This window comes from Camelus ferus, chromosome 9 (assembly GCF_009834535.1).
Source record: "Camelus ferus isolate YT-003-E chromosome 9, BCGSAC_Cfer_1.0, whole genome shotgun sequence".
NCBI classification, from domain to species: Eukaryota; Metazoa; Chordata; class Mammalia; order Artiodactyla; family Camelidae; genus Camelus; species Camelus ferus.
This window is the reverse complement of record NC_045704.1, coordinates 48,971,038-48,983,576: the sequence shown is the minus strand read 5'-3', so window position 1 is coordinate 48,983,576 and position 12,539 is coordinate 48,971,038. Positions and strand designations below refer to the sequence as shown.

General features: G+C 44.0%; 1 protein-coding gene across 2 annotated transcripts in view; it reads right to left on the bottom strand.

The window, feature by feature from the left end:
- Positions 1 to 8,359: 8,359 nt before the first annotated feature.
- The window catches only part of ST3GAL2 (ST3 beta-galactoside alpha-2,3-sialyltransferase 2), a 43,013-nt gene continuing 38,833 nt past the window's right edge, over positions 8,360 to 12,539 (bottom strand). For both annotated transcript variants that reach the window (XM_032486722.1, XM_014551414.2), the window contains exons 5-7: positions 12,010 to 12,055; positions 11,657 to 11,776; positions 8,360 to 10,816 (exon numbers count right to left, since the gene is read on the bottom strand). In XM_032486722.1, coding sequence (XP_032342613.1) covers positions 10,643 to 10,816; positions 11,657 to 11,776; positions 12,010 to 12,055 — 340 coding nt within the window. In that variant the 3' untranslated portion in view covers positions 8,360 to 10,642. The remainder of the gene's footprint in view (positions 10,817 to 11,656; positions 11,777 to 12,009; positions 12,056 to 12,539) is intronic.

Sequence of the window (12,539 nt, the reverse complement as noted above, 5' to 3'; positions counted from 1 at the left end):
TACCACTTGAGCTATACCCTCCCGTCAACACCATTTTGCTATTGAACTGCCAGTCCTCAACGATTTTTACCTACCTTTCTATTTTAGGGAAATTAGACTTTGTCTTGAGCGGTAGATGTTTTCCTAGTTTGTCTTTACAAAATCATTTTTTCTTAATACTGCACAAAAATTTAATTTTAATGCTGCTCAGATTTTATTTTTTAAGAAATCTAGATTTCATGTCATGGCAAAAAAAAAAGCTTTCCTCAGTGTTATAAATGATTTACTTGTGTTTCCTGAAGTGGCGATTCTTGGGCAGAAGGTTTTCTAAATTTTTGTAGGTCTTCACATATCCTTTTTTCCCAACTTATTTGCTGTGAGTGATTACAGGTACCTCAGGGTGAGTGGGGTAGGGTGCGGGCCAGAGTCCAGACTGAGCAACAGAGGGTCCAGATGGGATCAAGTATCAGAGAGTGAGACTGGGGTGAAGCAGGTACCCAAGTGACTGCAGGTGTGAGGGGTGCATGCAAGCCACAGTGTGGGGAGGGAGTTCTGAGAAAAAAAGGGAGTGAGAAGGGGAGCAAGGTTCCAGAAAGGCTGGGGATAAGGGGAAGTGGGGAGGTGGGGGAGCAGTGTGAGGTGTGCTCTGGCAAGGCCTGGGGAGGGGGGTGAAATGGGGGAGGGAGGCCTCGTGCAGTGCCAGCATTCCAGTTACGTGATACCCACTTTCACCCCAAAACACAACAGTGATACAGAAAAGATACAACTAGAAAACAGAAAACATAACGCCTGACCCAAAAATGAGGTGAATATTTCTGTGGGCGAGAAATGGCGCAAAAAGGCAAAGTGGTGAATAGGGCTGAAGCCAAAGCTTGCTGGGCTCCCTGAAGCTGAAGGCTGTGAGGTCCCAGGCACTGAGGGGCCTGGAAGGGCTGTACACAAGAACCAAAGGCAGGCTCGCAGCTTGGAGGGGCCGGCTGGGTGGGAGCTTCATGCGTGCTGGTTGGACAGGAGATTTTCATCAAGACACAGGCCCAGAAAGGCGGCGGGAGGACTTGGAGCAATCCCCACTCTCCCAACCTTGTTGACTGCCTGCCTGGTCTGTGATATCCCCTGATGGCTGAATCAGCACACCCGGTTCTAGAATAAGGCCCAAAGGGGTGGGGACCTGGATGGAGCCCATTGCTAAACCCAACTGTGGATTGTAGGGAGAGAAGAAATCAAATGCTAAGACTGCAGACAATAGAGGGAAGAGGGGAAGGGCAAGAGGGGTACACAATTAGGAGATACAAACTACTATATATAAAATAAACAAGAAACAAGGATATATTGTGCAGTACAGGGAAATACAGCCATTGTTTCCTAATAATGAAATGGAGTATCATCTATAAAAATATTGAATCACTGTGTTGTACAACTTTACTTCAAAAAATGATATAAAGAAAATTCACCCCAAATAAAATTAATTTTATAGAATGTCCTCATAAAAGACTTGAAGAATGTTTGGATATTCAAAGAGGAAGAGAACAGGGGGAAGGATATAGCTCAAGTGACAGAGTGCATGCTTAGCATGCATGAGGTTCTAGGGTCAATCCCCAATACCTGCTCTAAAAATAAATAAATCTAATTACCTTCCCCCACCAAAAAAATAATAATAAAAGAGAAAGAGAATAGAATACATTTCACTGAACAAGAACAAGGAATTATGAAGCAAATTTAGACAAGAGCAGTGGTGTACTGAAACTCACAAGAGCTGGTTGTTAAATCACTTTGTAGCTTGAAGTGCTAGGAGTACTTACACCACAGAAATCAGCAAACGCTACAAATCAGGCATTTCAGTTTGTTTTCAGAGAGACAGTTTACCAGCATCCTACTGGGTAGAAGTAACCAAGATCAGAAATTTTAGAAATGAGAAAGTTAGTTATTGAAATAAACTCAATAAATGAGAACACTAGATTATAAATCTTAATTAAACTCTCATTTTAAGGACAAGAATAAAGAGAAAAAAAAAAAAAACCCCCACAACCCAAATGTCAGTAAATTCACACAATAAAACTTTCTTGCTCTAAACCAATGGGTCCTGATTGGTTGGCTCTTCTGGACATTACCCTCCTCCCCTAACTCCTTCTGTTTAAAAAAGGTGGTTTGTTTTTTTTTTTAATAGACTTTATATTTTTGAACAGTTTTAAATTTATAGAAAGGCAGAATTATTTCATAGCAAAAGGAGGACTGAACTCTGATCCCTCTGAATGCAGATACCATATGTTCTTTCTCCTTCAAGCCTTCTCCCTAGAGAGAAGCCATGTTGCCAGAAAGAACCTGCATTATTCTCAGGAACAGAAACAGTTGTTAGAGGAAAGGTGTTGTTTCTATATTCTCAGAGGAAAAAGCTGATCCTGATACCCACAGTTCAGCAAGTTTTGGGGGAGGGGGCATCTTCTTGCATTTTTGTACCTTAGTTGTCACCCAGGCATAGACTGCAGAGGCTGTTACTCTTCTGGAACGGTAGTGAGAAGGAGCATTGACTCCTAAAGCACACTCAGAAAGGAGTAATTTGATTTTTTAAAATGTAGGTTTAGGATTTTACCCTTCCCCTCACCTAGCAAGGGATGATGTTTTCTTACCTTGCTAAATACATCACAGGAAGCATTTCCTTGCCTCCTGAATGGCAGCCCTCAGCTTTTCCTGTAATGGTAAAATACTTAATAGCATTCTGCTCTTCCCCTGGCATTCAGCCAGAGTGCCAGCCAAGTGAGTAGCCATCCACTCCTGGCCAGGCCATAAATTCCAGTGTTTCCTTCCAAAGAGCTCTCTGTGTTCAGACTGTATTACTGCTCATTTAAAGATGGTGCCTCTCCCAGAAGAATACAGATCCTTGCTAGACTGAGGCATGACCATGGGACTCCTTTGGCAACAAGGAAATGGGAACTTCTTGACAGAAATTTTAAGAGCCAGCATGTGATTGACCAGATTCTCTTTTCCTGCCCCTGAAACCCAGATCCACCACAGATAATGCCACTGTCTGCCCAGGTCCCTGAGTGACTGTGACGTGCACAGCCCATGATGGAAATGTGGTTTGAGTGAGAAATAAACTTTGTTGTTTTAAGCCTCTGGGCGTTTGAAGGATGTCTGTTACTGTAACATAACCTAGCTTATCCTTACCACCATACCACTCCCCCCAACAACCCTACCCCCATCCCCACTTCACCCCCTCCTTTGGAATGGCTTTGGAAAACCTGTCCAGCCACCCTAGTGCCAACCCAGATAGTAGATGTATCCATCCAGGTACACAAAATTCCCAAGCAGTTTCTTGTTCCACTATTTCAGAAGAGAGAACAATCTCCAATTTCCAATTATTTAAAAAGCCTCCATTGTGACAGAGGTTAAATAAGCAACCACACAAAACCAACTCTGTGGAAACAGAGGAAAACCAAGGAAGAAGGTGTCTGCACAGTATGTGACTAAATATCACACTTACCTAGCTTTCCATGAGCTCAGTGAAGTCATAGGTAAGAAATGAAATTGACGTGGACAAATGTTAGGAACACACACACACACACACACACACAAAATGAAAAAGCTCCCACCTATTCAACTATCGATGTGCACTTAAGATGCTTCCATATCTTGGCAATTATAAATAATGTTGCTGTTAATAGCAGGGTGTATGTATCTTTTTGAGTTAATTCTTATTTTGTGGTTGGCTTTATTCCTCTGATAACTATGTAAGTTTAAAAAGCTAAATCTCTAAACGTTCTTAGAAACAATGAACAGTACATATATGTAAATTAAAAAATATATGTGCAGTAAACAAAAAGATCTATCAAGCCATGAAAGACACAGAAGAAACTTAAAAAGACATATTACTAAATGAAAGAAACCAGTCTGAAAAGGCTACAAACTGTACGATTCCAACCAAATGACATTTTGGAAAAGGCACAGCTACAGAAACAATAAAAAGATCGTGGTTTCCAGGGGTTTGGGGAGATGGAGGGAGGAATGAATAGATGGAGCACAAGGGATTTTTAGGGCAATGAAATTATTCTGTGTGATACTATAGTGGTGGCTACATGTCATTATGCATTTGTCAAAACCCATAGAATGTACAACATCAAGAGTAAATCCTAATGTAAACTATGGACTTTGGTTGATAATAATGTGCCCAAGTTGATTCATCGATTGAATCAAATATGCCACACTGATAAGGGATGTTGAGGGTAAGGGAATATATATGTGTGGGTGGGGAGGGCTATGTGGGAACTCTGTTTTCTGCTCAATTCTGCTGTAAACCTGAAACTGTTCTAAAAAAAAAAAATAAAGTCTATCAAAGAAAGAAAGAGAGAGAGAGGGAGGGAGGGAGGGAGAAAGAGCTCCCATTTTTAGCAATACAGGGAACTATTCAGAGCACGAAAAAATGTCCCAATCCAAAAACCAGCTACAAAGCTATTTTATTTATTTTATTTTTTGTTTGTTTTTGTTTTACGGCGGGTGGGGGATTAGGTTTATTTATTTACTTACTTATTTTAGTGGAGGTACTGGGGATTGAACCCAGGACCCCTTGCATGCTAAGCATGTGCTCTGCCACTGAGCTATACTCTCCCCCCTACAAAGCTATTTTAATGTATAAAAAAATTACCACTTTTAGAGTTTTATTTTTTACACTTAGTTCTGATCTATTTGGCATTTTGGTGAATGATTTAAGGTATGGATTTAATTTTATCTTTCCCCAAATGGTTATTTAGTTATCCCAATAAATTTTATTTAAACATTGACATTTTCCTAAGTGATCTGAGAGACCATCTTTATTGTAAACAAAATTTCCCTATGGACTCCGGTCTAGGCAATCAGACTAATGAAAGAGAATAGAGTATCCAGAAACGCTCGAGTGAATATGGAATGTCAGTGTAGTGGCAGCCTTCAGGGGAAGGTAGGGGGTTGTGTTTGGCAAGGAAGATGGAGCAGGGAGGCCTCTGGGGAGCTTGCACAACCTGAGTGGTGGTTACATGAGTGTTCATCTTAAAATAATTCATAAAGGAAGCTCCATACTGTTCTCCATAGTAGCTGCACCAAGTTACACTCCAACCAATAGTGCACAAGTGTTCCTTTTTCTCCACATCCTCACCAGCACTGGTTATCTCTTGTCTTTTTGACAGTAGCCAGTCTAACGGGAGTGAGGTGTTATCTCATTGTGGTTTTGATTTGCATTTCTCTGATGATTAATGATGTTGCACATCTTATCACATACCTGTTGGCCGTCTGTGTGTCTTCTTTGGAAAAATGTCTATTTAGATCTGCTCATTTTTTTAACCAGACTGGTTTTTTTTTCTATTTGTTAGTCCTTTACATATTTTACTTTCAGGTCTTATATTTAAGTCTAATCCATTTGTAGTTAATTTTTGTGAGTGGTGTGAGATAGGTATCCAGTTTAATTCTTTTGCATGTGAATATAGAACTACCACATGATCCAACAATTCTATTTCTGGGTACAAATTCAAAGGAATGAAATCACCACCTGGAAGAGACATCTGCACCCCCCATGTTCACTGGAGCATTATTTACAATAGCCAAGACATGGAAACAAACTAAGTGTTCATCAACAAATGAATGGATGAAGTAAACATGGTATATATATACAGTGGAGTATTATTTGGCCATAAAAAGGAAGTAAATCCTGCCATTTGTTACATGGATGGACCTTGAGGGCATTATGCTAAGTGAAGTAAGTCAGACAGAGAAAGACAAATACTGTGTGATCTCACTTATATGTGGATCTAAAAAAATTAAACTCATAGAAACAGCAGATTGGTGGTTGCCAGGGAGTGGGGTATAGGAGTGGGTGAAGGTGGTCAAAGGTATAAACTTCCAGTTATAAGATAAATAAGCTCTGGGGATGTAATGAACAGCATGGTGGTTGTAGTTAATATTGTAATGTATGTTTGAAAGTTGCTAAGAAAGTAGATTTTGAAAGTTAACACACACACACAAAATTTAACTATATATGATGGATGTGTTAACTAACCTTATTGTGGTAATCATTTTGCAATGTATACAATCACTACATTCTACACCATATACACATATACAATATTCTATATCAATTATCTCTCAATAAAGCAGAAAAATAAATAAAATTCTAGCTTTTCAAACTGTTCTATATAACATGTTGAATCACCTCTTTTCTTCTTCAGTCCATTTTGGTATCCAAATAGCAGTGGAAATTGTTTTTCCTTTACCATAGAAATTATAATAAACAATCCTATCTATTTATAATCTATAATATATATTATATGACAATATTATCCTTTCTTTGCTTTATCAAATAAATTTCCATTATGGAGCTTTAAAAACCAGTAATAATTCATTGACTATATATTTTTGTACATTTATTTTTATATTCTTTTCTATATATGTATTTTATCCCACAACAAAAATGGTTTTAAAAAAAAACTAATTGCATTAGCAACTTGGGCACCATCTTTAAAGAACTCTGCGGTGGCTGTTATGTGTAGGTCAGAGAATTTGATCCAAGCCTGATAAAGACCAGAAAGCTAGCTCAGGTAGGGAGGCACATGTACAACAATCCAGTTTGGCCATTAGAGTTTTGACCTATAAGGATTTGGGACAATAGTTAATCGACTGTTAAGTTCCCCAGAAATGAAAGAGATCTTGGGCAACTTACTAAAATACTGCTTGATGGGTATAGGAGGGAAAATTCTAGGTGTGCTGAGAGGAAACCTGGGTCACAAAGTTGGAGATTTACAACCTCTCACCTAGTTCCCAGACCTAATCACGTCACATACCTGGAGCATTTTTCAAGGCGATCTCAGTGTCCTTTGAGGAGACATCCTATGACGTAGCAGGTATATAGTGTGACTCTTCTCCCAAGACTTTCCAGAGGAACCCATTTCCTGGAGTGACAGTGTACTGTGGAAAGGGAAGTACCTAGACCTTTGGGAGTTATCAGCCACTGGCTGAGACCCGAATGCCAATGCAGCTCACCAGTTAGTCAGAGCTTATTATGAGAGCTTATTATAAGCTCATCATCTTTTAGATGGAGCTCTGGTCTAAGTCCATTTAATGGTAGGTCCAGTGAGACCACAGACCCATTTTAAGGTTGTTTCCTCAGTTTCATAAGGAGAGATATTTACCACCTGGCAAAATCATCATATTGGCAACTGGACCCATGGAGGGATAATGGTTATGATGAGATGTGCCTAATAGAAGTCCCTGGAACTATCTCCAACATAGTAAGTCAAATGCAATACCACATCCCAGGAGGATGTGCAGACTGGTGCTGCCATCCAACCTAAGTTATGGAGGGGTACGTGATTTCTTCCTTATCCCATTTACTCACCATCTGAATCATGGAGAACAACAGTAGTTTACTGCAAATGTAAATAAGTAGTAATGCCAACCTGTGGTTCCATATGTGGCATCTTTGCTGGATCAAACCAACACAGTCCTTGTCCAACATTTGGGAAAAAAAAAAAAAGACACATGATTTGGTGGGACTCTTGATTCTGGAGGCAACAGATAAAACATCTGGAGTGCTGCTCCAACCAAGTGTAGTGACTTATAACCCACAAGGCAGTGGCTTTGAGTGGCACCCAGACAAGAAATAGTTCTCAGCAGTGCAGGCTATGTGAACACCATGACCTGGGCCTTAGGACTCGGCCAACCAAATGCTCTTGGAGACTGTCTGTAGTGGAGAGAGATGTTTTATGGAGTCCTACGGTTTTAGAAAAAGATTAATGCCCTCCTCCACCAAAAAGTATTCTCCATTTGAAAAGCAACTCCGGACTTGCTCTTGAGCACTGGCAGAAACTGGGTTGTAAGACACCAAGTGACTACAGACCCTAAGAAGTCCATCGTGAGACCAATGTTATCTGATTCACCAAACTATAAAACTGTATGTTTTATGGCATTCCACTGCAGGCTTGAATGGCTCCAGGCAGCCCAAGGAAGAGGCACAGGCAGCTGCCCCAGAGGTCTGTGGCACCTGCTCCTATCATTTTGCCAATTCCCTGCCAACCCACACCGATGGCATCATGAAGTTCCACAGAACTTGGAAATGGAGGGGAAAAGCCCTATTCTGGTGTTTGCTGGATCTGCACACTGTGTTGGCCCTGACAGTGGACAGTCTCTGCCCTGCTGATACACTTGGGGCCCGTGAAGAACAGAGGTGAAGAACCACCCTCCTGGAGGGTATAGCTGGCAGCTGGGGGTTGGGAGGTCTCAGGTATAAAGGGAGGGTGTCTGGGAGTCATCCTCCCCCCTTTACATCCCCCCAACAGTCTTAGCCATTACTTGGTCACAGCTCCCCACTGACATATACACCTTTCCACAATAAAACATACTTCAGAATGGACGAATGACTACATAGTTTTTGTGTTCTTTTTAATTCAGAGAGAGAAAGGGAAGAAAATAAAAAAAACAATTGTTTAAATAACTATTGCAGAAGAGATTTGGGCTGGATGCTGGGACCTACCTCTTCCAGAATGCGGATTTATTAATGTTTTAAACAAAACCAAACCAAAAAAAAAAAAAAAAAAAAAAAAAAAAAAAAGAAAGAAAGAAAAGAAAAGAAAAGAAAAAGAAAGAAAAGGAACAACAACAAAAAAAGAAATAAATTATTCTGCTCAATTCTGTTTGGCATAATTGCATTGTTTTTTTCATCTTCTAAACACTCAAAATAGCCTCTTCAGGAAGCACTGAGATGAGGCTGGTAAGAATGGCTGGGGCCTCGACTCTGAAATGGTGGGGGAGGCCCTGAGAGAGGCGTTCCATTAAAAGGCCCCCAAATCCACCCCCATTTTTAACCCTTCCTACTTTTGGAATTGGGAAGGAACAGCCTCATGCTAAGTCCTCAATATATTAATATTTAGGGGTGCCCACTGCCCCACCCTAACCTTCCAATATATTCCCCTGCAGGTTTTGGTTTCCCCAGCCAGCTGTAGGAATTACATCAATGTCCAGGAGGGTGCTGGGTAGTATCAACTAAGAAAAATGGTGGTTTTTGTGTTCATCACTGTTTGGAAGGGGGATCCTTTTTAGTGGTTTGGAAGCTTCACAGAAGCACTTTCCCACCTCATACACTTCCCCAAGCTTGAAAGGTGAGAATACCTTCAGCAGTTTCCTCTAGGGACTTAAGCTGGGTTCAGTCATGCAAATAGCTGCCAGCTGTAACCTCTGGTTGTTAGTTTCCCAGCCCTTCTAGAGCTGGAAATGGAAAGTGGGTTAGGGGGAAAAGGCAGGAGCTGAGCATGGAGGAGGGGATGTGTGGGCAGGGGAAGATGCATGCAGGGGGCAAGTCTACTCCTCCTTCGCTATTTGCATGGCAGCTCAGAATCTGAAAAGAATTTTTATTGGTCAACCACTCTTGGTAATTTCAGGTTAACTAAATTATGAGCCCAAAGCAAATTTCACTCCCAAGAGATTTCCTACTCCTCTTTAGGATAACGGGTGAAGGATTAAACAGCTGGGCTCCTCATCTCCAGCCTTCTTTCCCACGTGTTGCTCTCTCTCCTTAGAGCCAGCCAAGGACTGTGTGTGTGTGTGGAGGGTGTGTGTGTGTGTACGTACACTGGAAAGGTTGTGGGCGAAACAGTAAGGGCCAAAGGTGCACGTGAGTGAGAAGCACCTTACATTTTATGTGACAGGGCTTCCTCATCCCCTGCCCTGTTCCTTACACCTGCGTTCCGGAGTTAAGCCCTAGGCAAATTCCTCCCCCCCTGCCCCGCAAGAGGTGAACACAATTCTAGTTTTCTGGTGAGACGCTAAATGCCATGGTCAGAAAGGCCATTCCATAGGGTGGCCAAAGACGGGAGGGGAGGGAGAGGAGGTGGAGGAGAACTGGACCCACGCGCCCACTGGAGTCACCGCGTTTCTTTGGTGGGTTTACACTTACCCATCTGGGCCTGACCGAGAAAGGAAATGTGGGGTCTAGTTCTCTCGAAGGTCCGGGGCGGTTTGCGAGGGCTCTAGCTTTTCCCTTAGGGGAAAATGCGCTCCCTGGAAACCACCCGACCTCCCCTCGACCACCAGAAAGCCTCTGCAAACAAATCTCCGCCCGCCCCGAAGCCACGAGCCCCCCCCGCCCCCGGGAAGGAGAGGCCGAGGCACCGCTGCCCCGCGCCTTCCCCAGCGTTTCCTTTACGGCGCCCCACGGGGGGCCAGGCTGGCAAGCGACTGAGACGCCTGCTGCCGAGTCTAAAGAAAGTATTTCTCGCGGCCACACCCAACTCCTACTCCTCAGAAAGCGTGAAATGAAACCCTACCCAAAAGCATAGTGTAATGGGGACTGAGCGGCCGCCGGCCCACTTCTAAAGGCCATTGATTGGAGGAGACGGAGCCCAGCGCCGGAAGTTCTCCTTGAGTCGCATAATTGGCTGAGGAAGAGGCTCCGCCCAACGGCAGCGCTGATTGGTGCTAGTGCCAGGCTGGCCCCCAGAGTCTTGTGATTGGCGAGGGACAGCCAGCGCTCGCTGGACTGCAGCTTGATTGGTCCAGACCGCGTCTGGCGTCGCTCCCGATTGCCTGCCAACGCCCAACGGGGCGCCACGCCTGCGCCGAGGCTGCAGCCCCCTGGGCTGGCCCTGAGTTCCCGCTGGGGCGCTCGCCGGCGCCTCGCAACGGGGCCTGAAGAGTCGCGGCAAGGCTGGGCTCAGTTGCCTCGGTAGACCTCGATCTTGCTGGCCTTGGCCAGCATGTCGATGATGTGGGCCTCGAAGTCGGCGTCGTGCACGCCAGTCTTCCGGAACTCGCCCGCGTACCGGTTATTCTCCCAGTAGTGGTGCCAGTTGCCCCGGCTGTCGGCCCCGAACCCGTACACGTTCACCTGCGGGGGAGGGCGGCGCAGGTCACCCCACGTAGTGGACCAGGAGCACAGGGCGCGGGAGAGACTTGGTCGTGGTTGGGGAGGAGAAAGGAGCCACAGCGACCCGACCACAGCCGAAAGCCTGGAGCTCATCAGTGCCCAGGGCGGGACACCCAGCCCTGGCGCTAAGGATACTGACCTGGAGGGAGACTTCTCCCTTACGGTTCTCCTTCCACCCACCCGTCCGGTGACATCAAGAACGCCTCAGTTTGGGGCTAGTCTGACGGCTCTCGAACTCTTGCTAACTTTTTTTTTTCTTCCTTAATGGAGTACTTCTATTGAAAACTAGTCAAGTACCCAATACTGTACACTGAAGAGCACACTGGTAATAAAACTGAAACAGGGAAAAAAAAAGTGGGTGTGCTGGGCGTGAGCGCTGCCCTATTAAGACACAGGAGCCCTTCCTGATAAGAGATGCGGCTCCTTGAACGATTAACCTACATTTCTAACAGTAGATGTGGGACACACCAGCTGCTGAAGCTTAACTACATTGTTTCTATTCCGTTTATGTTAATAGTTATTCTTTTATGGCAAGTAATATCAATTATGGTAATAGTATTCGATTTCCTTTTTAAATAAATTTAACGTTTCAGTGAAGTAATTCCAGATTTGGTAAAATCATGAAAGTATTAAGTTTGGGTAATGCATATCTATACTTTGCAGCCTAGAAATGGGAATGAAAGTCACCTGGTTTCTGCCTACAAAAATATATTCCTCTTGAAGCACTGCTAAGCCTTGAGAAGGGCTGACTCCCACTGTTCCATTGGTCTCATTATTTTACCGCCAGACTGGGCTACCCACCTCATCACACACATGCAGGGCAAAGAAGAGTACCAGCATCCCAGTGGAAGGGTACCGCCCGTGATGCTCTGTCCACCTGTCGTGGATGTATTTGAAGAAGGCTGGGTTGTAGATCTGGACCTGAGAGGAGAAAAGGTAAGGAGGACATGAGGGCTTCTGGGACTTGGAGACTGAGCCAGGATTCCCTGGTTCCTGTGGCCTCTGTGGGAGTCAGGTATACCAGCAGATGGGGGCTCTGAAGTTTACAGAAGGGTATTGGGAGACACCTGAGCCACAGGACTAGGCACATCACAAGTCAAGCTTGCACTGTTTCCCTTGAGGTGGGAATGAAGGAGGAGGAGGAGGGAGCTTACCTTTTCTTTGTCCACTCGAAGGAAGGACTTCACTGGGGCATAAGTGCTGCAAGCAATAAGAAAAATAACATTGAGATGGCCCCATGGACTCAGGGATGCTCTTCTTTCCACCCAGGCCTGAGTGATGACAGCCTCATATCAGGCTCCCCTGCTTCCAGACTGCTCTCCCACAGCACATCACTGCAATACCTTGCTCAGAAACCTTCAATGGCTCCCCATGTCCTTCAGGATAAAATAAGGATGTTTTAGACAAGCACTGGGGTCTTCCATAACCCAGTCCCAACTTTTCTTTCAACAGCTCTCTGCTGTGACCTCTCCACTTGAGTTAGCCAATCCTCTCACACCCACCATGTCTGTGCTCTAACCTCTGCTCACAATAACCCTCTCACTACTCTCCTCATATTTGGCATAAATCCCTCCTTCTGTTTTAGGCACCCATGGTGCCTATAACCTACATGCCCCTTTCTGAGTATTTATGGGACTTAAACTCTACAGCATTTATTTTAGCCCTTATGTCTCCCAAACATAAG